The sequence below is a fragment of the Sorex araneus genome, chromosome 2, assembly GCF_027595985.1.
Source record: "Sorex araneus isolate mSorAra2 chromosome 2, mSorAra2.pri, whole genome shotgun sequence".
NCBI lineage: Eukaryota > Metazoa > Chordata > Mammalia > Eulipotyphla > Soricidae > Sorex > Sorex araneus.
The window spans coordinates 130,577,883-130,599,013 of NC_073303.1; the positions used below are offsets into that span (position 1 = coordinate 130,577,883).

Below are 21,131 nucleotides of genomic sequence, written 5' to 3' on the forward strand. Positions count from 1 at the left end.
GGATCGGGTGCAGAGCAACAGTCTGAGACGCAGCGGGCACCTCGGGTGGGGTTCAGGCCAGGCCTGAGCTGGGCACAACAGGTCGGCTGAGGCCAGGCCACGGGGTGGCCGCATGCCTGTACCAGCACAGCTGTTGCTGCAGCTAATTATACCCAGGGCTGGGGTGCAGGCAGCAGCCCCCCCTGACCAGTGGGGCACCCACTCCCTGCAGGCAGCTGGGCACCCTCTCAGTCAGCTACAGCCTTTTCCCCCACCACGCTGCAGAGGGCCAGGCTGGGTGGCCTAGGAGCAGCTGTCCAGAGCCACTGACCTTCATAGGATAAGAAGCTTCTCTGGCCAAGCCAGACAGACCCTGTCCGGTGCCCATGCTGTCCTGTGGAGGCCCTGCCCCGAGGCTGAGAGGGACAGTGATCAGCAGGTAGGGGCACACCACGGTCACTGGTGGGAACCTGTCCTGCATCCTCCTTCCTCCGAAGAACCGCCCAGACCATGGTGGCAGCACAGAAGCCGCCTCACGATGCCCAGGGCTGACCCAAAAGTGGAGACCCCAGACCATGGGGTCCAGGTGCACCAATTGCAGGTGTACGCTCTTCCTGCATACCTCAACACTCTCCAGAGACCTGGGGATGGCCAGTACTGCCCCACCTCATCCTGTGGATGGGGGCTGCAGTTGGAGAGGACCCTGAACACAGACCAAGCTGACCACATCCTGACAGCACAAGCTGGGGGACAGGGTGTGTCGCCCGAGAGAAAAGGACAGGCTTCCAGCCAGGGGACTGGATGCACAATGGAGACTGACAAGAAGTAACGGATGAAGGCCAGCCAGGGGACAGGCCAGATGGTCTCCAAGTCAGGACCCAGCAAAGTGGACGCCAGAATATTCAGGCCAACCTCACTCGTGGCTGGTGGGCTGAGCAGAGGAATGTGGGGGTTGACACTGGTACCCCATGACGATAGCAGTGAGGCCTAAGCACAGAGCTGGGAGTAGCCTGAGCACGCCGGGGTGCTGCCCCGCCTCCAAAGAAGAAAGGGGAAGGAGTCTGGAATGACTTGTGAACGTAAGAAGTCCCATGGTTGCTGACGCCCAGTGCCAGTGTCCACGGGTTGGGGGAGGATGCCCAGTGCCACGTAGAGTCCAAGGAGAGCTCCCAGCCTCAGTCTGGGTGAACACTCCATACTGTCTCCCCTGTCCTGTGCTGATTCTGAGCCTGGTGATCAGTGACTGAAAGCACCTTTTGTGTGACTCGGGGTTTCTGAAAGAATCTTCTAGGAAGCATCACTCATCAATGTGGAAACTTGGAACCCAATAACCACTGACCAACACTTACTGGGGTCCTAGCTGGAGCAAAACATCAAAAAAGAGGGGCCGGAGCGATAGCACAGCGGGTAGGGCGTTTGCCTTGCACGCGGCTGACCCGGGTTCGATCCCCGGCATCCCATATGGTCCCCCAAGCACCGCCAGGGGTGATTCCTGAGTGCAAAGCCGGGAGTAACCCCTGAGCATCGCTGGGTGTGACCCAAAAAGAAAAAAAAAAAAAAAAAGGGCAAAGAATTGTCGTTATTTGCAAAGTCAGCATTTTGTGGGAAAAAAACAAAACCAAAACCCAAAATCTCAGAATCTATGGATAAATGATTAGTTTAGTAAAATTACTGAAAACAAAATATAAAATTCTATGTTCAAGCTTAGTATTGGAATAAAGGCAGACCTGCAGACCAATGGACTAGAGTTGAGTATCCTGACACAGACCCTCAAATATATGATCATCTAATCTTTGATAAAGGAGCAGAAATAAGAAGTGGAACAAGGGAAGCCTCTTCAACAAGTGGTGGTAGGAAAACTGAACAGCTACATGCAAAAAAAAAAAAAAAAGAACTCAGACCTCTAATGCCATGCACAGAAGTCAGATCAAAATGGATTAAAGACCACAACATCAGACCTGAATCCATAAGGTTCATGGAGAAAAACAGGCAGAACCCTCCATGATACTGAAGCTAAAGGTATCTTCAAAGATGAAACACCACTGACCAAACAAGTGCAAGCAAAGATAAACAAATGGGACTACATTAAACTAAGAAGCTTCTGCACCTCCAAAGAAACAGTGACCAGAATACAGAGACAGCCCATGAAATGGGAAAGGTACTCACCTGATACTCATCTGATAAGGGGCTAATATCCAAGATTTATAAGACAGCCCTTCAGTATAGATACCCTCAGACACATACATCCCCACACTCCACACACCCTCAGACACTAAAACACACCCAGACACTATAGACACACCCCAGACACTAGACACACTCCAAACACCCTCAGACACTACAGACACCCTCAGACACTCCAGATACACCCAGACATTACAGACACCCTCAGACACTACGGATACCACAGACACCCTGAGACACTCTAGATACACCCAGACACTACAGACACCCTCAGACATTCCAGATACACCCAGACATTACAGACGCCCTCAGATACTACAGACACCCTCAGATACTAGACACTGTCAGACACTACAGACACCATCACATTCAGACACATCCCAGACACTACAGACCCCTGAATGAGACACTACAGCACACCCAGACACATTCTATGGACACACACCCAGAAATACTATAGAAAATAAAACCTTCTAAAACAGGTTCAAGAAACCCATGGTTCAGCAGAAGACTGCAAAAACAATGAGAGTGAAAAAGAGCAAAGCTCACAGCCCCGGGATAATTACACAACACGTGAACAGGGTGAGGCGGTCTGCCCTGTGAGCGCCCCAGCTTCATACCTCATACTGCTTGTCCCCCAAAACATGAAAGGCTAAAATACAACTAATCCAAAAGCCCAGCCCAGCCCTGCGGACCCAAGTCTGCCAGGAAGAAGATGGGAAAGGCAGTCCCTGTAAGAGACAGAGCAGAGGGGCTGAAGTGATAGCACAGCGGGTAGGGCGTTTGCCTTGCACGCGGCCGACCTGGGTTCAATTCCCAGCATCCCATATGGTCCCCTGAGCACCGCCAGGGATAATTCCTGAGTGCAGAGCCAGAAGTAACCCCTGTGCATCGCCGGGTGTGATGCAAAAAAAAAAAAAAAAAGAGAGACAGCAGACAGCCCAGGTGGTCACGGTTCTTGCTGGAGGCTACTGGATCCCAGACTGAGATGACAAGGGGAGAAGAGTCCAGCAGGCCACACACGCTCTCGAGCTAGACACACCTCAAGGAATCAAGCCCAGAGAATAGCGATGTATTCGCTCACTGTCACATCCCGCTTCTTCTCACTACACAGGCTCAGGGACAGCATCCTCACCCACGGGGCAGCCACACAGTATGCTTCTGGAACAATCTGTGTATCAAAAGGCAAGTCTTGGGGGAATAATGACCAGAACAGAAGTCTAACACTTCTAAATTTGTGAGACACAGGTATCTAAATTCATACATGAAAAAAAGAGAAGTGCCCTTCCACAGGTGGCCACTGCACTGTCACTGAGGCTCCAGCTCACTCTGTGCATCCTCAGCACCAGCATGGTGGGCAGCGGAGCGGGCAGCAGAGCTGGGCTTGGCCAATCCTGCTGAAGGGTGTGCTCTTGCGGGGCTGAGAACAGCAGACACTGACCTCACGAGGGGCAGGAGAGTTCGAGGAGGCCGCGGGGATACCTGATCCCACTGTGCAGAGTCCACGCTCACATACCATGGCCCTGCTTCTGGACAGGCAGAAGGCAGTGGAGGAATTACAGCCAGGTTCTGACCCGCAGTTTGGACAACAAGCTCTGGGCACACTGAAGAAGACACAGGCCCGGGGGGCTGCACCACTGTGGAGATGCTGCCACTATGGGACCTCAGCACGGTGGCTGAGAGGAACTACAAACTGTCAGATTTCCTGGGAGTGACGAAGCAAAGAACCTAAGCTACCTGGATGACCACTTTCTCGTCCGAAGCGGCAGAGAGGTGAGCCCCAGATGGGGCAGAGGCACAGCGTGGGCACGTGGCTCCTCTGCAAAGCTCACCAGGAACCTCGGCTCTGTGGGCACCTCAGCGACTGGAGCCACAGCACGGCAGGGAAGGCTCTTGCCATGCACGTAGCCCCCTGGGTCTGATCCCCAGTACCCCAGTGGGTCCCCCGAGCCCTGCTTGGAGTGACTCCTGAGTTCCGAGCCAGGAGTAAGTCCTGAGCACTGCTGGGTGTGTCCCAAACAAAGAAACAAAAAGTGCACAATAAACCCAAAGCCCCCCAAAGCCGCATCCTGACAAGAGCAGAGACCCCGCGCACAGGAGAGGCTGAGCAGTGAAGCCCAGCTGGGTCTGTAAAACGTCAGGAGAACTGACAAGCCTCGGCCACAAATGCCTGTCTAAGGAACAGGACAGTGGCTCCTATTCTGCAGGCAGGGAGATAAATGGGCTCGGTGCCAGAAACGCAGACAGACCTGGGGAGATACTGATTCCGGCAGGACCTGCGGCTAGCGGCAGAGAACGCAGCACCACAGGAGGATGAGAAGAGCCACTTTTCGGTCTTCCGGGCTGGGCGCACAGGGAGCCCAGACTAAGAGCAGCCCAGAAAGGAAGGAGCCGGGGCGCAGACCCGAGCCTCACCGGATCCCACAGGGCCAGAGCGCACAGAACACGACCAAGAGTGTCACTGTGACTGAGGTGGCCAATGTGATCAGTCAGGCACCAAGACAGAGCCGCACCGCCAGCGAGCCTCTCATGGCTAGACACACTACCCCTGGGAGAGAAGGCAGGTCTGTCATCGGGCACAGCCACAGGGGAATGTCCCAGCCCCTCCTGGCAGGCCCACCTGGCAGCAGCTACACAGGGGGAGTCTGCGGAGGCCCCGAGAAGCAGGCAAGGGTGAAGGCTGAGCTGTCGGCCCAACTCCAGGACTGAAGCCCAAGCCCCTAGAGGGAGGGCAAAGCCCGCCACATGGGTCAGACTCCCAAACAGATCCATCCCAATGATAGCCAGAGGGAAAGGAGACAACATCTCACCCCACACGAGAGCTTCTGTGCCAGAGCACCCCAAGGGCCGGGGGAAGGCCCATGGCATCCCACAGGGGAAGGGAAAGAACAGGCAGATGAGCCCACGGAACAGGATTCACAGCTAGCTCCGTTCCCAGAGCCTCTGCAGGACTCGGCAAGGCAAGAGGAGCACAACGAAACCCACCCTAGGGCAGAGGGGCACAGAGAGGAGGCGGGGGAGGGGGTAGAAGGGGCACAGAGGGGGGTAGAAGAGGGCAGAAGGGGGCACAGAAGAGGGAGCTAGAAGGGGTGGACAGAAGGGGTCATGGAAGTGGGGCAGAATGGGGCAGAAGGGGGCACAGAAGGACGGAGGGCAGAGGGGATGCAGAAGGGGGCGCAAAAGGAGGCTATCTATAAAGAAAGCAACCCAGGAGATCCCTTGAAACAGGGCGGGTGTGTGAGAAGCTTTTGGAGGTGGGAGTGTGTCCCCTTCCCTCAGGGACAGAGCCTGGCACTCTCGGGCACCCACAGCCGCCACCCTCCTCCCCTCAACAGTGCCCCGTCAGCACCTGTCCTGAGACCAGGAGGCTCCAGGCTGAGGGGCATGAGCATGGGGCAGGCGAGCTGCTGCTGCAACAGTCTGGGGGTGGATTCAGCTGACCTGTGCACTCCAAGGCAAATGTGGGGATTCCCTTCATCCTTTACTAGGCAAGAAGCCATGCCGGCCGCAGCATGCCACAGGAGGGCACAGGCCAGCTCACAAAGGCCCAGTGTGCTTGCCTGGCACACAGACCACCCAAGCGCAATCCATTATCAACACCTTGTAGTTTCTTAAGAGCACTGAGTTGGAAGCAGCCCCTGAACACTGCTGGAGTGGTCCCCTCTCCCCACCCCACATAAGCTGCCGGGTAGTTAGGGTTGGGCAGGGGCTGCCAGCTTCACCTCAGCCCACCCGCAATCCTGGGACAGCAGAAAGCAAACAGGGGTCATGACTCTCAGCAGTGAACTGCACCCCACCACGGCGAGAGCTGGGTCTTCTGACATCAGCCCAGTGCTTAGAGCTGACCTCTGACCTGTGAGTCCCAGGCCGTCACGCACACGGAGAGGGAGGGGGCCCGGGGGCGGCGCACTTTAACGAGCGTACGGCAAGAGCAGGTTAACAATTTCCCTGGATTCGGTGGAATATTAGAAACTCTCTGGGGCCCGTTCGAGGACTGTGCTCCAGGCGCAGGGTGACGACTCAGCACTTTCCACATTATTTAGAGAATAAAATTAACCCTCGGCGCCCGGCTGCTGCGCTCCTGCCGCCGGCCTGCGGCTCCCGCGCAGTTACGAGCCCCCATCCATCACGCGGCCCCACCCGCCGTAAGCGTTTCTGCAGCCCTGCTTAAACAGCGCTTTGCAGAGCCTCCTGCTCGCTGCCCCGCCCGCAGGCCCCACAAGCCGAGAGGGAGGGTGCCAGAGGGCTGCTCACAAGCCTCACCTTGGCGCCCAGTGGGCAGTAGCCTTTGAGGAAATCAGCGCAGACCTCGGCCTTGCGGGACACATACACGTGGCTGTAGGGGCAGCTGCTGTTGCTGCAGATGCCCTTCAGGAAGTAGGAGCACACGGGCATCTGTGGGCAGAGGGAGGGTGAGGCGCCCACACGGGCTGTGGCCCACGCACTGTGCCCACCCCAAGGTGCTGCTGTGTGCAGTCAGGGCTACAGGTGTTGGCACTGGGCCAGGGCCAGGTGGGCTTCAGGCGGGAGACGGCCTCCTGGGTGACATCTGCCAGATGCCCACGGGTCGGCAGGGAACAGTGTGGGGGCAGCCACCAGCCTCAGGTTCACCTGTCTGCCCACCCTAAAGGCCCCGAGGCTCCCTGGCAAGCCAGTGTCTCCAACAGGCCCAGAGCAGCACCGTGCCCTTGGAGGGCTCCAGGCCATGGGTCCCCAGTGAACAGGGCAGTGGTCTGAGAGGAGCGAGCAAACAAAGGGTGCTTGAACACGAAACTTTATTTTTAATTGTCTTTTAACGTGAAGCAGAGGGGTGAGGCCAGTGGGGCTGGCGGTGGTGCGGCTACAGGCGATTCCCTTAATGTGGCTTTTGATATAGAGCCCAAATTAGCTCTAATAAAAAGGGGCAATTGAGCCCACTCTCCCGCCCGGCACAGCCCCGCCTCACTGTCAGCGTTCCAGCACTGAGCGGAAACCGCGTTCTCGTTTCAATTAACCTCCTCACCCCCCCACGTCCACACAAATAACAATAACATTAATTCAGGGCCAAGCGCGGCGTCCACATTAGACAGCGCAGAACGCACATGGCTTCCGAGCTGCCAGCTAATGAACCCGAAACTAGACGGGAATTTCCAGATCGCTCGCGACAGTTTCGGAGCTCTATTAGGGAGAAAAATGCTGATTCTCCCCGAGCTCTTCAAGGGGAAAAGCTGTTGGAGCAGCAGCACCCAGCCTGCTCCCCAAACCTGCTTCCTCCCACGCTTCCTCCTCCGGCCCCCCTCAGCGGCCCCTCCCCACCCTGATGGGCAGGTGAGGTCCAGGCTGGTCCCCATAAACATTGTGTAGGGGCCCACCTTCTCCTTGGACACCTGGTGAGAGAAGGGACAGGTCCCGTCGGTCTTCTTGCAGGTGCCCCGAACGAACCTGCGCATGGGGGGAGGCTGTGTCAGCAGGCCCAGCACACAATTGTGCACACCCCCAGTACACACCTGTGCACACAGCCCGGCCCAGCACACACCTGTCCACACGGCCTGGCCCAGTACACACCTGGTACACACAGCCCAGCACACACCTGTTCACACAGCCTGGCCCAGCACACACCTGTGCACATGTCCAGCACACACCTGTGCACACACCCCACACACACCTGTATACACAGCCCCCGTACACTTGTGCACATGCCCTGCACACACCTGTGCACATGCCCAGCACACACCTGGTGCACACGGCCACCTTCTCAGGGTCGTGGATGTAGGGGCAGTGCTCCCCGCGGCTGCAGCGGCCGAAGCGGTTGTAGTACGTGCAGTACTCCTCCTCCTTCTTCCGCCGCCTCTGCCCAGCCTGCCGCACAATGGCTAGGCTGCGCTGCACGGCCCGGCTGTGGGAGGGCACAGGCTGGTGAGTCCCAGGGGGGACGAGGCGCCCCTCTCTCCCACCCCTCAGGGACATACCTAGCCAGGGAGCGGCCGCAGCTGCTGGCAGAGTCCAGTCGGCCTGTGGGGAGAAGTCAGGTGACCGTGGGGTAGCACACTGTCCTACAGACACCTCGGCCAGCCCAGGGGCTCCCCAGGAATAAGCACCAGGAAACAGATGCAGAGGAAGGTCTGCCCAGCTCCTGCTGCCCAGGCTGGTGGTGGCTGAGGGTGGCAGAACATGCAGCCCAGCCTGCCCGGCACACACACCCAGGAAGGGTGAGGTCTGGCGCAGGCACCCTGAGAAGGGGGAGGGCAAGGAGCTCCTGTCCTGCTCTGAGTTCAGCCCCCAGCCCCCAGTCCTGCTGGCTTCTCCAGGCAAGGCAAGGAGACTCCCCAGGAACGGGGGACCCGTTACCAGCACAGGGTCGGGAACTCAGGGCGTGAGGGGCCCCTCGTGGCACAACAGCACAGCTGGGCTAAGTGGGGCCTGGGCCGCTTCCCTACACCACTCTGCTCCAATCACAGTCCTGCTCAGCAGGTGCCAGGCACTGCACGGTACTAAAAATGCACAGAAAGGAGCTGCGGGAAACAGGAACAGGGGCACAAAGTGCACTGAGCCCGCCACAGGGCAAGGCGCAGCACCTTCCAGACAACATGCATGGCTAGGGGGTCTTCCCAGAATAGCTGTGGCTGTGCTCCCCATCTGGTACCAGGTCCACGGGCTCTAGCAGCTCCTGTACCCCTCTCAGCTACAGCCCACTAGGCATTCTTGGGACCACAGGCCACATGGGGTGAAGTTGCGAGGGCATACGGCTGGGCACTGCCCGCCGACTGCAGGGTCCTTCAGTTGCCCACACGGACACACAGTGGCCCCCATTCAGGAGAAAGTGCTTGGCCCCAGCAGCCCCGGATGGTCAGGAGCCGATGGACTCCTGGACAGGGCAACGGGGAGAAGAGGGACTGAGAGAGGAGTAGAAGAAGGGAAGGGAGGAGGGAGCCCCCCAGGAGGCTTCAGCACTTTCCTGCTGAAGTCGAAGTGTGCTGACACCAGAAGAAATTTATTTCTTCAATTACTGCTCGTTTAAGTGGGCCGCAGGTCAGCGCTTCCTGCCACAGGGAGTCATCCATATGCACAGCCTCCCACACGGGGACCATCCACGCTCACGGTCTCCGCACGGGGACTGTCCACACTCACGGTCTCTGCATGGGGACCATCCACGCTCATAGTCTGTCTCTGCCCTGGCCTGAGAGGTGTCCCCTCACTGACCTGCATGCCCCCTGGGCACCCCTCCACTGTGGTCCAGGCGGCCTTGTGGGTGGGGAGGCCCAGTGCCATGTAGACACAGGGATGAGTGAGGCAGCTTCCTGCCATGCCCAAGAGTACCTGCAAGAGCAGTGCCCCATGAAAAGGCCCACCAGAGTCCTTAGGGCCGGGGCTCCCACTGGGGGCCCACTGGGCACAGGGCGTACAAGCAGCCCGTGGGAGGCCAGGTCCCTCTACATCACTGGTCCATGCAGGAAAGAGTTCCTCAGAGCGACCCCACTCCGTGCCCATCACCTGCCCCTCAGTCCTAGAATGGCCTGCCCAGGCCTCCTGCTGCTCCCTAGGAAGCCTCTCAAGGAAGGGACCATGCCCGTACCCCGACCCATAGGAAGCCCTGCAAGATGCCTGGTCTCAGGGGTGCATGTGACTGCATAGGGGCGCTGAGTCTGGCTTGGCGGAGCAGCCACTCATGCAGGGAGGGTTGGGGAAGGGCAGAGGAGGGTGGACACACCGGGCACCGCCCTAGCAGGCACCAATCACAGGCATCAGGTGGAACAAGGGGAGAGCGGGGCTGAAACAGGAAGACGTTTCTCCACAGCAGCACCAAGGAAGTCAAGTGAGCAGCTCATGTGACCCCTACCAAGCCGCCCACCCCCACCCTCACCCCCCTGCCTCAGTGGCTCTGTCCTGCACCAACCCTTGAGGTCGTGGGGCTCGAGCTGTCAGAGGCTGGCTGCTCCATCCCTTCAACACAGAAGCCCTGAGCCTGATCCAGCAGGTCTGGTGGGGTCCTGGTGAGGGGCACCTCCATGGAGGGGGCCCGGCCCGGTGACTCACCCACACGCAGGGGTGTCCTGCTCCCGGTGTCGCCCTGGCGACTGGCTGTCTTGGAGAGCTTGTTAGCAGACACCCGGTAGAGGGTCCCTCCGATACAGCGGTAGCCTGGGTTTCGCCATGCTGGGGAGCTAGGCTGGGCCTTCCCGGCCCCCGTGACCGGGCGAATACGGTTGAGCACCAGGGACCTGCGGGGACAGGGAGTGCTGTCACTGGGAGAGCGGGCACTGCAGGCTGCTCCGAGCTGAGGCTTCCGGCAGGGAAGGACCGAGGCGACAAAGACTACACTGCTGTGGGGCCAGGAATCCGGCAGGGAGCATGGGAGGGCCAAGCTGAGGGCTGGCCTGGGCAGTCTGGGGGCTGGAGGAGGTCCAGGCAGTGCAGAGTCGCTGAGGCACTCGGAGGGAAGTGGCTGGTGGGGGGTGTTCACCCTCTCCAGCTGACACAGCGGTGGGGGGTAGGGGCTGCGGCATCCCCAGTTCTCTGGAGGTCCCTAGGCCAGAACATATGGGCGCCCCCAGAAGGTGTGACCATGTCCACCTCAGCCCACACCTCGGGCCCGTGCCCCCACATCCACAAATGGTGCTGGCCTCAGACTGCCGGGAGCCTGTGCCTGCAGGTGCCTCGTCAGAGGGCAGCAAGACCCCCACTTGCCCTGAGGCCTGGGGGCTGCTGCAGCAGGCCAGGACGAGGTCACGCCTGACAAGCTCTGCTTGGGCACCTGCAGCCCCCTGCATCCTGTCTGTCTCCTGTCAGCCTCCTTCCCACTTGACCTTCCTGGGCTTGAGGGGGGTCCGGGGACAGCGGAGCACAGGGGCAACACAGGAGCAGTGTGAGCTCTGCCCACAGTGAGGAGCAGCATCGGGGGTCCCTGGGGAACGAGAGGGATTAAGTGTCCATCGTCCCATCCCCACAGAGTGGCAAGCCCAGAGACGCCGCATTGAGCAGTGAGATGTGAGCCTGGGCCCAGGATCCTCAGGCCCATCCCACCCGGCCGCCAGGAAATGTCATTAGCACTGGCGAATAGGAGAGGTATTAAGCGTGGATAATGAAGGCTGGGAGGGAGGCGGCCCTGAGACAGTCCTCTCTCTCGCCTTTGTAATGGGAGGCATGAACTTTCCCTCAAATCCATTTCTAATCCATTTGAAATACTACAGCAAATTATCTCTCCTGCAGCCTGAAAGCGGCCAGCCAATTTACTCCGAATAGAAGTGACAATGCCCGGGGATTTATCACCATAACCTTGACTATGGCGGGGTGAGGGTGGGCTCCCCTCGCCCAAGCGGGGCACACAGGAGGGTGGGGGCAGACAGAGTCTGAAGTGAGAGTGAGGCGGGAACGGGAGAGACGCGTGCACAGTGGGGACACAGGAAGGCAGCCCCCACCTCCATACCCCAGGCCCAGTGGCACTCACCAAGGCAGGACTTCCCTGGGTTCCCGTCTCTGGGCCTGTCCCGCCCGTCAAGCAGGGGGCCCGTGTGGGAGCCAGGAAAGGCCCAGAGCAGCGGCCTCGTCTAGAGACCCAGGAAGCAGCCGCCATGGGGAGCACCTTGGGTGGGGCCACCGTGCCCAAAAGCCACCAACAAATCCTGTCACCTTCACCAGCTGCACATGTCCCCACAGCTCCATCTCCACAACAGCCCCTAGACACGACGGTTCTGCCAGGGACTCAGTTACCCCAGGATGCCTGTGGGCAGGCAGGGGTGGGCAGGCATGAGACCCTGGAATGGAGGCATACTTGAGGGTTCACAGTGCCAGGCAGAAGCGAGAGGGTGCAGGTCCTGGATCCTCCAGTCATCTCTGGGCCGTGCTCTCATGTTTGTCACGAAAGACATGCCCACCCGGGGGCTGGAGAGATAGCACAGCGGGTAGGGCATTTGCCTTGCACGCGGCCGACCCGGGTTCAAATCCCAGCATCCCATATGGTCCCCTGAGCACGGCCAGGGGTGATTCCTGAGTGCAGAGCCAGGAGTAGCCCCTGTGCATTGCCAGGTGTGACCCAAAAAGCAAAAAAAAAAAAAGACATGCCCACCCGGCCCCCCTGCTGCCACTACCCAGGCTCCATAATACATGTCCCTACAGGCACTAAGCAATACCATGTCCCCACAGGGGACCCCATGGCACCTCTATCTCCCAGGGGCTGGCCTAGTCTCAGCTGGGGGGTGTCAGGTGGCGGCCGTGTGAGCAGTGCTGAGAGCAGGGCAGCCCGGGAAATGGAGCGCGGCTTTGCTCGGCATGGGGGAGTGCATGGGACTGCGCTGTCAGCAGAAGGGGGAGTGAGGCGGGCAGCCGTGCAGCCGGCCCAAGTAGGTCAGGCGCAGCGCCGCCGTGACAGCCTGCAAACTGCTTTAAGTGGCCTTTCCACGGAATCGCTGACGACCCCCCTGCTGGGGCAGCGCCCGCAGGCCCCACGCAGCTGCAGGCTGGGAGAGAGAGAATGGGACATGGTGGGTGCAGCCGTCAAGTAAGCGGGGGTCCACCCCTCGGGGGTGGGGGTCAGAAACAGGGCCCTGGGGTCGGCCCCCAGGAAGAAGCTGCGCCTGCCCGCTTGGGCTCTAATCCGCCACAGTGGCGTGTGACCGTCCACTCGATCAGGACTTCGATCTGGGCATGCATTACAAGCTTCCCCATAAGAGCCTAATAAACGAGATGGAAAGGAACGTTCTCCATAAAATGACACTTTTAAAAATCCATTTCAGCTGAAGCAATTGGTGTTCGCTATGTCAGCTGCAAAAAAAAAAAACAAGGGTTAGTGAGCCTTAATGGCCTCCCAGAGCTCAGACCCCCGGGGCCACATTCCTCTCCCAGAGCCCCAAGTGACCAGAGCTACGCGGGGTCAGGAACGGGGCGACAACCCTCAGACCACCTGCTTCCCACAAGCACGTTACAAGCCAACTGCTTTCTTCTGCACCACCTGCACCCACGTCCACACACAGCACCTCTGGGGTTGTCCTGAGGCCAGCAGCAGGATGCGGAGCACCCCAAGGAGGGTCACCTGCACTTGAGACCTGCCTCACCGCCACAGCCCGCTGGGAGCAGCCCCTTCTGGCCACACAGACAGGCAGGCCCATGCTCCGCACTGTACTGGCACTGGGACTGAGGACACCCCTCTGTGTGTGACGAACAGGACAGGTCTAGTATCTGGGTCCTGTCCTCTGAGTAGTACAAAACGACAAGCAAACAGCAGGGACAGGTACACCAGGGATGCAGGGGGGTACACCCATACGATCCACCACGCCGAGCCCCCAGGCTGCCAATTCCACAAGGCAGGACCACTGAAGCCCTGGCTGGTGCTTTCCTGCCCCAGGGAACCAGTGACCCAGAGCACTAGTTACTGTGAGAAGGAGCCTAAGAGAAAGAGATGGAGGAGAGGAGCCTGAGGGGAGGAGCCTGAGGAGAAGAGCCTGAGGGGAGCCTGTGGCAAGGAGTCTGAGGAGAGGAGCCTGAGGGGAGGAGCCTGAGGAGAGGAGCCTGAGGGAAGGAGCCTGAGGGAAGGAGTCTGAGGTGAGGAGCCTGAGGGGAGGAGCCTGAGGGAAGGAGCCTGAGGAGAGGAGCCTGGAGAGAAGGAGCCTGAGAGGAGTCTGAGGGGAGGAGCCTGAGGAGAGAAGCCTGAGGAGAGGAGTCTGAGGGAAGGAGCCTGGAGAGAAGGAGCCAGAGGGGAGGAGCCTGGAGAGGAGCCTGAGGGAAGAGGGCTGATTTAAGGTGAGTCATATCCAGTAGGAAAAGAGGGTCTTAGTGCACAGGCCGCGAAAAAGCCACCTGGAGGTTCCCTAGGGCTGGAGCAGCCCCAGGTGCACAGCACTTCTTGTGAAAGCACAGGCCGCCGGCGGGCCCACCAGGAGAGGCTCAGACCCACTACCACTTGCTTGAGGCAGGACCAACTGAACTAACAGCAACTGAGCAGAGCACGTCACACAAGGGAACAGCTGATAGGATGGACTGTTCTGAGCCTGGCTGTGAAGCAGAACTTTGGGCAGCAGCGGCTTGTCCTGACCTGAGATGGATACAGGACAAATCCCCATGCAGCAGAGCAGTGAAGAGACTAGCCAGGATACTCTGCAGGGTCACAAGCACTCGGGGTAGGGCTGCACACTTGGCACAGACAAGGACCCAGTTTGATCCCCAGCACTGACAAGGTCCCTGAGCACTGGCATGTGTGGTTCTCAGGCACCCACGTCACTAGGCTTAAGCACTGCTCCGCCTGACCTGGTGGCCAAGCACTGCTGGGAATGGAGCCTGGGCCCCCAAGCACTGCTTGCAAGGCCCCCTAAATAAAGTCCTGGGGCCTGGAAATGGTTCCATGACTCAGGAGCACTGGAAAGGTGCTGTAAATATCACCAGGTGGGCACCTCTGTCACAATGCAGGCACGACCCTGATCAACCAACACGAAGAAAGAGGGCAAAGAAGTTTCTGTGTAGAATAAGGGCTAGAGCTCTGAGAGACAGTAAAGTGGCTGAATAATTATTGGTCCTGAGACAACCAGCTATCATTAGAAAAAAATTACATTCAGGGGCTGGAATGACACAATGGGTACTGCCTTGCAAGTGACTCACTGGTGTTCGATTCCAGGCACCACATATGGTCCCCTCAGGGCTTACTCTGAGTGCAGAGCCTGGAGGAAGCCCTGAGAACTGCCAGGTGTGGCCTGAGAACAAGCCCCCAAATTACATTTGAATTTTAATCTTAGACAAGTTCTCTGGCTTTAAATGTGAGATCTGAAACCACAGCTCTGGAAGAACACATAACTGAACCCTAAAATCCAGGTCTGCTCTCAAGATTTCAGACTAACAGAAGTCATGCCAGAAATCGCACTGACGGGAGCTGATGACAGGGAAACCGACTGACACCAGGCTCGCCTGCGAGCACCGACCAAGTGTTGCAGACATGCCAGGAGGGGTGAGGAGTGCTGAGTGGCTGTCCTGGGAAGGCTGGCACAGGCAGAGCAGGGAAGCTCTCTGCACTGCTGCCCACTTTCTGGCCACCAGCTGGCACCGAGCAGAGCCAGAGAACTACCCCACCTGGCTATGACAACGAGAACCAGCTTTCATGAGGAGGCAACTGCTTCCTCCACCAGGAGGCACCACCCGCTGCAGACACCGGAGGGCACAGGTCACCTGTGGGAAGGAAACGTGGGCGGGAAGGGCAGGCGGCAGCACTGACACTTAAGGACCACTTGCGTATTTGCTGGCCCTGCTGGGCAGAGACAGCCCAGGTGGAAAGTGCCCAGTTCTTAAAGAAGCCCCTTGGAGAACCTATGGCAGCAAGGCAAGCACGGGGCTGGAGAACAGGGCGAGAGCCCTTGCCAGCTGAGCCCACTTCTGGCCGCGCCACCTCAGCTCTGCCCACCTGGCCCACCCCTGCAGCGGCTGCCTCGGCCACTACACTGGGCAGGGGAGGGGCCTGAACCACCTCTCCACCCCCAGCCTCCCTCTGGCCAGGGGGTAGGGCCCCCACACCTCCCTGCAGTGGACAGGATGGAGCAAGGCCTTAATTTATGCTCCCGCCTATGCTTTATGGCTTTCTTAATTCAGCTCCTGCTACTATTAATGTAGTTAATGCTGAGATTATATCTATTTTCTGGCGTCGGGAAGTGATTTATTCAAGCCATTTTTCCGGTGGAGGCTCCCACGCTGTTAAATCAAGCGCCTTGCCAATTAAGTGCTGACTTGGGAAGTGGACGCAATCTTAACAGACATCTACCCGCAAATTACAGCGTGGCCCCACGGGGGGCAGCTGCCTGCTGACCAGGAGGAAAGCTGCAGCCACAGCTCCCTGCATCTTCCTGGCCAGGACAGCGGCAGCGTGAGTTGAGCAGGCAAGGGATGGATCATGGGCGACCCTCCCCCCTCCACTGGACAAACCTGGTTCAGACACACCTGGGCCTCCTGGGTCTGCACAGGACTGGGGGCCCTGACCAACGGGGCAGTGCTGGGGGCGGGGCAGCCTGAGGGTAAAGAGCACAGTGCCACGTGCCCTGTCCTGAGGCGCTTAAGAGGCCAGCATGGGCACCAGTGTGTGAGATCTTCCCGCTGGCCTGGAGCAGTCAGAGCTAAGGAGGGCAGGGGTACGGGAGCTTCACTGCCACCAGAGGGCAGATGGGTGTGGCAGCCCCCTCCCACCGGGAAGGTGGGCCCTCCCAGGAGCTAGTGGCAGCTTGTTTTAGATGCCCCACGGTGCTGTGGCCACGGGAGGCCACCATAGCCAGTGGCCTGCTCTCACGGAGGCAGTGTCTTTGCTATCACGATGGAGCCTCTCGTGATACAAGGTCCAGCAGGCTGGACAGTCCAATGCACAGGCCCATGGGGTGCCAGGTTGCTCTGACCTCAGCTGGCCATGGTGCCTCTCGCCCAGAGCCACTGGTGGATATCACCTTCCCCATCACGCAGACCAAGATGCAGGTACTGCTTGTGGGCCCAGCCCAGATCCTGGGGAGGGACAGAAAGGGCCATGTGTCCATATGGAGGCTGGACCCCCACCAGGTGGGCCCACCCAGCCACACTCCACCATACCCCTGCATGTGAGGCAACGCCAAGCATCTAAGGCCTGGCGGGGGGCGGGGGGCCAAGGTGCCAGGAAAGTGGGGAGGGTGTTTGCCTCACACATGGCCAACCTAAAGTTCCGTCCCCGGCATCCCACATGGTCCCCGGGTGAAGGAGTCTGATCCCAGAGGACCAGCCAATCCAGAGCCCAGTCCCGGGGCTGGAGCCAAGGGTAGGGGTTCACCTGCCACCCCAGCAGTGAGGCTGACCCTGCCCAAGCCTCGGATCTCTCCAGGAAAGGCACCCTGGCTGCTGTGACAGACACCGCCCCCTCTGAGGTGCCTTCCAAATCCCGAGGCATGTCTTCAGGGCAGCCCCCATCTATTAGGATGATGGAGGCCACAGGCCTGCAGCACGCTCCTCCTTAACGAACAGCCGAAGGGATCGGTAAGCATAATTTCAGAGACCAGTAATATTTTATATAATCGCAGAGTGGTTTAAATTGAAAACCCTCAACTGAATCAATATTTACTGCATTGAAACGAAATGAATAGTAATAAGTCACTAAGCTCCCTGTCCTGTTTCATAAAGTAAAAAATTATCAAAATGAGCACAGGCACGGGGCAACCACCACATAAACGTTCCCGAAGACAACCACCAGAGGACGCCCTTCATGGCCTACAGGGACCCACCCACAGAAGCTCTTGCTCTGACCTCTGACCCCGTCTGGGCAAGCAGTGGTGAGCCAGACGGGGGCTCCATGTGGGAGTGGTGGACAGTGGGGCCAGCGGCCCAACAGGGTGAACACAGGTCTGGGCAGGTCAGGAAGAAGAGAGGGAACAGGAAAGCATGCACCCAGGTCATTGCAGTTCAGAGGGGGTGAGCCCTGAGCCAGGGACACAGCAGCAGCACCCCAGGCAAAGGGTGGGGAGAGAAACCCCCAAAGGAGATGACAGCCAGCAGCCAGAATTGGGAGCCCAGGGCCCACACAGACTGGGGGTGGTCAACCCCACTTCCAGCTCCTGCCACGCAGCTGGGCACAGGGCTCCACTCCAGACCTGGGGCCCCCCATAGAGCCGGCAGCCAGACCCGCATTTGTAACATGCACCCCACTCCTGCCTGCTGGCCCGCCTCCAGGTTGGGGGTGCTAATGCCAGGGCAGGGAGGGAGGAAACAACCCCCAGAGGAGCCGTGTGTCTGCCTGGGCCCCAGGCTGCACTCCGCAGGGCACTCAGCAACGCAGGCCCAGTCAGGGGCTGTAGGCATGCCCCTTCCCAAAACTCCGGGGAAGGGCAGCTGCTGGACTGGTGGGGTGCAGTGCCCCCCCACCCCCAATTAGCTGCTCAGTCTCAGCCCGGTCACTGTAGGCTGGGGAAACGGGGGCATGGGGTTCCACCAGGCACATCCCAGTGCCCCAACAGGCAGAGGAGCTGAGACAAGCAGGGCCCACAGCCCCATCCTGCACCCAGACCCCAGGTCCTGCTCATGCACCTGCACCCCCACCCCCACGGCGTTCCCCCCCCCCAAGCCAGCTGGGCAGCAGCCTCATCCTGCCCAGAGACACTGGCAGGTCTGCCCAGCAGAGAGAATGGCGGCCACCCAGGAGAATGACCCCCTGGGGCATTCCAAGGGCTATGCCTCCTTCTGGCAGCGCTAACTGGGGGAAATGAGGACGGCAGTGACTGCCCCACCCCAGCCGCAGTGCCCACTACTAGGAGCATGTGCCCTCAGCACAGGGAGTGTCCTCCACCCTGGCTGCCAGGCGTCCTCCTATCAGGGATACTGTGGGAACTGCAACATGGCAGGAGGTAGAGCTTCTCAACAGTTTGCCTACTCATGCACATACATGCAATATGCACTCACAATCATACATGCACATACATGCACATATGCATACACCTACATATATGTATGTGTGTCCATATCACACATACACGCACAGTTCAGGGAGGTGGGAGCACTGGTCAGATTGGCTGCAATCCCAGAGCCACTCTTCTGGGCGCTGTGAGCAGGGCAGGATGGAGCTGAAGGCAGCCACTGGGCACATGCCTTCAGGCCCCTGCACCCAGCCTGCCAGCCTAGGCCCAGTTAAAAGCAGGAACCCTGCCGGGGCCGGCAACCAAGGTAGCCACCCCCTTGCTGGCCCCAGGTCAGGCCCAGCTGCTCCTCACCATATGGAACGCCAGACATGAGGGGAGCCTCACCACTGTCCACCTCACACCCACCACCAGGGCCCTCACGGGGCAGGCAGCTTGGGGAATGAGGTCATGTCCCTCCTGTACTGACCCCGGGGCCCCTGCAGCAAGAGGCGCCCAGCAAGCAGGGGGCGAGTGCTGCTTCTGGGCGGGAGGCGGCGGGGCATGGGACCCATAAATCTGAAGCTCGTTCCCAGCGATCCGGGCCCTTATTAAGTAAATTAATTTAAGTTAATTTAGCTCGATCATGACTCCCGATGCCCGTGATTTAGTGAGGGGGAAATTGCATTCGGAAAGGCCACGTTCACCAGATAGGAGGAAGAAAACGAGACCCACTTAGCACCAAGAATTAATATGGAAATAGCAGGTGTAAATTCAACCTGATCCAGAGAGCGAGAATCATCTTCATAGATTCACAGAAATAGGCCCCAAGATGCTTATAAATCTATTTAAAACAAAAATATTAGAAAAAGCGCACCAAAATTAATTTAAAATAGACTACCAGTTACTGCCTCCAGCAAAGAGGCGGTTGGCAAGTTCTATGGCCCAGTGGGCATGGGCAGGGAGGGGCGGGGTCGCAGCTTCTGTGAGCCCCTGCTAAGGCACAGAGCAGCCCAGCCTTCCCCAGGGTCTGTGCTGCAGCTGGTGGGAAGCCCAGGCTAGACACAGGCCATACTCCCCCCAGACAGGGCTGCCCCTCTGCAGTGAGGAGCCTCGGCAGGAATCCCTGCTGCTGGCTGGCTGCTGCCCCCAGGCGCCCCAGGACGCCTGGTCTTGGCCAGGAGCCCCACAGAGAGGCTGAAGTTGCTCCCTCCCGGTGTACACACAGTGACACCCCACGGCAGCCGCCCTCACAAGATTCCCGAAGGCCGGCCAGCAGGTCTTTGGCGGCAGCTGAGTGGTGGCTACTACAGTGCCACAGAGCTAGCTACCAGCTTGTGCACCGATGGACACAGAAGTCCACAACTACGAGCATGTCTGTGTGCATCCACAACTGCATGAGTGTCTATGTGTGCAAGTCTATGTCTGCATGTGTCTGACCATGTCTGTATATCCACATCTGCATGTGTGTCTGTGCGCACACATCTGTGTCAACACATCTATATACACGTCCATGTCTGTGCATATGTCTGTTTCTACCTATCTGTGCACATGTCCATGTCTACATGTCAGTGTACATGTCTATGCCTATCTGCACACATCCGTGTCTGTCTGTGCATATGTCCATGTCTCTGTGTATGTGCACACATCCATATCTGTATGTGCACATGTGTCTGTCTCTGCACATGTCCATATCACATGTTGCACACGTGTCTCTGTGCACACACCTGTGTCTGTGTGTTGTACACACGAGCATGTCTGTATGTCTGTACACACATCCATGTCTGTATGTCTGTATACACATCCATGTCTGTGTGTGCACATGTCTATGTCTGCCTGTCTGTCCACACATCTGTGTCTGCATGTGCATGGCATGTCTGCAGATGCCTTTGTCTTCTGTATTTCTGGGGCACTAGATCCTGCTGACTTCCCTGAGGGCCCCATTCCCTGCCTGCACAGTCCTAGCTCCTACCTGGACAGGGAGAGTCGCCGGGAGCGCCAGGAGGGCCCAGCCTGAGCCACGAGGGGCACAGAAGAGGGTGACGCAGAATTCTTCTTCACGATGCGGTAGCGGGTCTTGATCACCTTGCTACTGGGAGGGGTCCGCAGAGCATGGGCACTGGACACTGCAGGGAAAGCCAGACCAGATGATCAGTGGGGCCTCTATCACCCCTGACCCACTCCCAAGCCCCAGCAGAGCAGGGCACACAGGCCCCCAGACTCAGTTGGTGCTCACTCTCCACAGGCAGCACTCCCCACAGTGAACACTGGGTGGGATATGGCCAGAGAAGGATGGGTGGGACGTGGCCAGAGAAGGAGCTCTTGCCCTCACCAGTCCCACGAGGGCCCCACAGAGCAGAGCAGAGCAGGAGGGGACAGGATGGGGGAGATGGGGGCAGGTCAGGGGAGCTGGGGACAGGAGAGAGCTGTCCAGGGCAGGGCAGGGCAGCAGGAGGCATGAGGGAGCTGGACAGGGCAGGCTGACAGTTCTGTCTGCCTAGAGCCCGGCTGAGGAAGAGGGTGCCCCGGCAGCCAACAGCACTGGGATACATAGCAGAACTGCCCCCATGCCTGGGTTAGACTGCCCAGCACTCCCCAAGCCTACTGTCCCTGGGCCCCAGCACCCACATGACCCACCTGTAGGCCCTGGTGTGGAGCAAGAGTGATGCCACTGTGAGGGCA

General features: G+C 58.8%; 1 protein-coding gene across 1 annotated transcript in view; it reads right to left on the minus strand.

Annotated features, from left to right (window-relative positions):
• ZC3H3 (zinc finger CCCH-type containing 3) overlaps positions 1 to 21,131 on the minus strand; it is a 34,636-nt gene that overhangs the window by 1,813 nt on the left and 11,692 nt on the right. Inside the window, exons 4-9 of the mRNA XM_055126279.1 lie at positions 20,422 to 20,575; positions 10,177 to 10,361; positions 8,112 to 8,154; positions 7,877 to 8,038; positions 7,515 to 7,584; positions 6,427 to 6,558 (exon numbers count right to left, since the gene is read on the minus strand). Coding sequence (XP_054982254.1) covers positions 6,427 to 6,558; positions 7,515 to 7,584; positions 7,877 to 8,038; positions 8,112 to 8,154; positions 10,177 to 10,361; positions 20,422 to 20,575 — 746 coding nt within the window. The remainder of the gene's footprint in view (positions 1 to 6,426; positions 6,559 to 7,514; positions 7,585 to 7,876; positions 8,039 to 8,111; positions 8,155 to 10,176; positions 10,362 to 20,421; positions 20,576 to 21,131) is intronic.